Below are 1,547 nucleotides of genomic sequence, written 5' to 3' on the forward strand. Positions count from 1 at the left end.
AAAAGATTTGTCTCTAATTCTTTCCCCCTATCTGAATTATGCAATCTTTATATTTAGTGTCAACAATTGCGGTTTTCTGAAGGGGTGTAACAACATGCCATGGTTCCACTAATTTCTCAGATGTGCTATGTAATTGTCTGGAAAAGCTAACTGACACGAAAGAATGCGTAGAACCAGTATCAAATAGAATGAGGGCAGGAACCAAGTTGACCAGAAGTGTACCTGTCACCACTTGATCGCTAGCACTGGCATCCTGTCGAGTCAGTGCGAAAACTCGAGGGTTACCCCTCGATCTCTGGTCCTCTGGTGCAGTATGTCTGGGCTCGTCCTTCTTTCGGCTAGGGCAGTTGCGAGCGATGTGTCCTGTCTGCCCGCAAGAATAACAAGCTCCGGTCTTCTTCATGCAGGTACCCTTGTGGTTTCCGCCACAGGTGGGGCAGCCTCTGCTCTGTCTCTTCTTGGGCACAGACCCCTTGCTGCCTCCAGACCCACTACTCGGTGCTCCCGATGACCGGGTCCTCTTCAGGTCCTCCCTCTCTCTCCCGGACCGTATCAGGTCAGCCTCAACCTTCAAGGCTCGGTCCAGTACATCTTTGTAGCTTGAGAATAGATGGGAGGATATTCGGGACCGAATTCCATACCTCAATCCCTGCTCAAACCGGTTCACCTTACTTCTCTCATCCTCCATGAACTGGGGGCAAAATCGTCCCAGTTCGTTAAATTTATTGGCGTACTCCAGAACGGACATCTGGTCAGTCTGGGTCAGCGTCAAAAACTCATTCTGCTTCGCCAGGTGAACTGAGTCCGGAAAGTATTGATTGTAAAACATCCTCTTAAAGTCCCTCCAGGTGAGTCCGTCAACGGCATAAGCCGTCTCCATGGCCGTCCACCAGTATTCGGCGTTTCCTGTCAGCATAGAGGTCGCCAGTCGGACTGTCACCTCATCAGGAAAGTGGAGGGCTCGGAACATCTTTTCCATCTCCCGGATCCATGTTTCTGCCGCCATAGGGTCAGACCCACCCTCAAAGGTCGGGGGGTTCAGTCGGCGGAACCTCTCATAGCAGGAGTCTGCTGATGGCATAGCGGCCAGCTGCATCATCTGCTGCTGTTGCAGCACTTGTGCCATGAGCTGATACACTCCGGCTAGGCCTGCCTGACCCGCTGCAGACCGTGGAGTATCCGGGGAAGCTGACCGCTCGCTGGGCTCCGGGGAGGGTGGTCTCCGGTCGTCGTCCATATCTTCCTAATGATCGCCTAGCAGTCAAAAATTTTTACAGTGAGATTATGATAAACTAGCATATTATAACATTTTCTATGACAGTGACATTCTTAACTACCCCTTTCCTTAGGCATGGTTATTCTATTGTTTAACCTAAGGCTCTGATACCACTAGATGTCACGCCCCGGACCCGGATCCGTGACACGGCCGTGCTATTGCCGACTATCGCCCACAGTAGCACGCAGCCTCATACTGGGGTAACAAGTAGCCAAAAGGATTCAAACTTATATATATATATATATTAAAAGTTTTGCAGTACAACCTTCAA

General features: G+C 50.4%; 1 protein-coding gene across 1 annotated transcript; it reads right to left on the bottom strand.

Moving 5' to 3' along the window:
- Positions 1 to 225: 225 nt before the first annotated feature.
- On the bottom strand, positions 226 to 1,237 carry LOC120105905. Its single transcript, XM_039118671.1, has 2 exons — positions 642 to 1,237; positions 226 to 253 (listed from the first exon to the last, which is right to left on the bottom strand). The coding sequence occupies exons 1-2, from the start codon at positions 1,235 to 1,237 to the stop codon at positions 226 to 228; spliced, it is 624 nt and encodes a 207-aa protein (XP_038974599.1).
- Between the last annotated feature and the right edge of the window lie 310 nt (positions 1,238 to 1,547).

The sequence above is a fragment of the Phoenix dactylifera genome, unplaced genomic scaffold (assembly GCF_009389715.1).
Source record: "Phoenix dactylifera cultivar Barhee BC4 unplaced genomic scaffold, palm_55x_up_171113_PBpolish2nd_filt_p 000391F, whole genome shotgun sequence".
Taxonomy (NCBI): domain Eukaryota; kingdom Viridiplantae; phylum Streptophyta; class Magnoliopsida; order Arecales; family Arecaceae; genus Phoenix; species Phoenix dactylifera.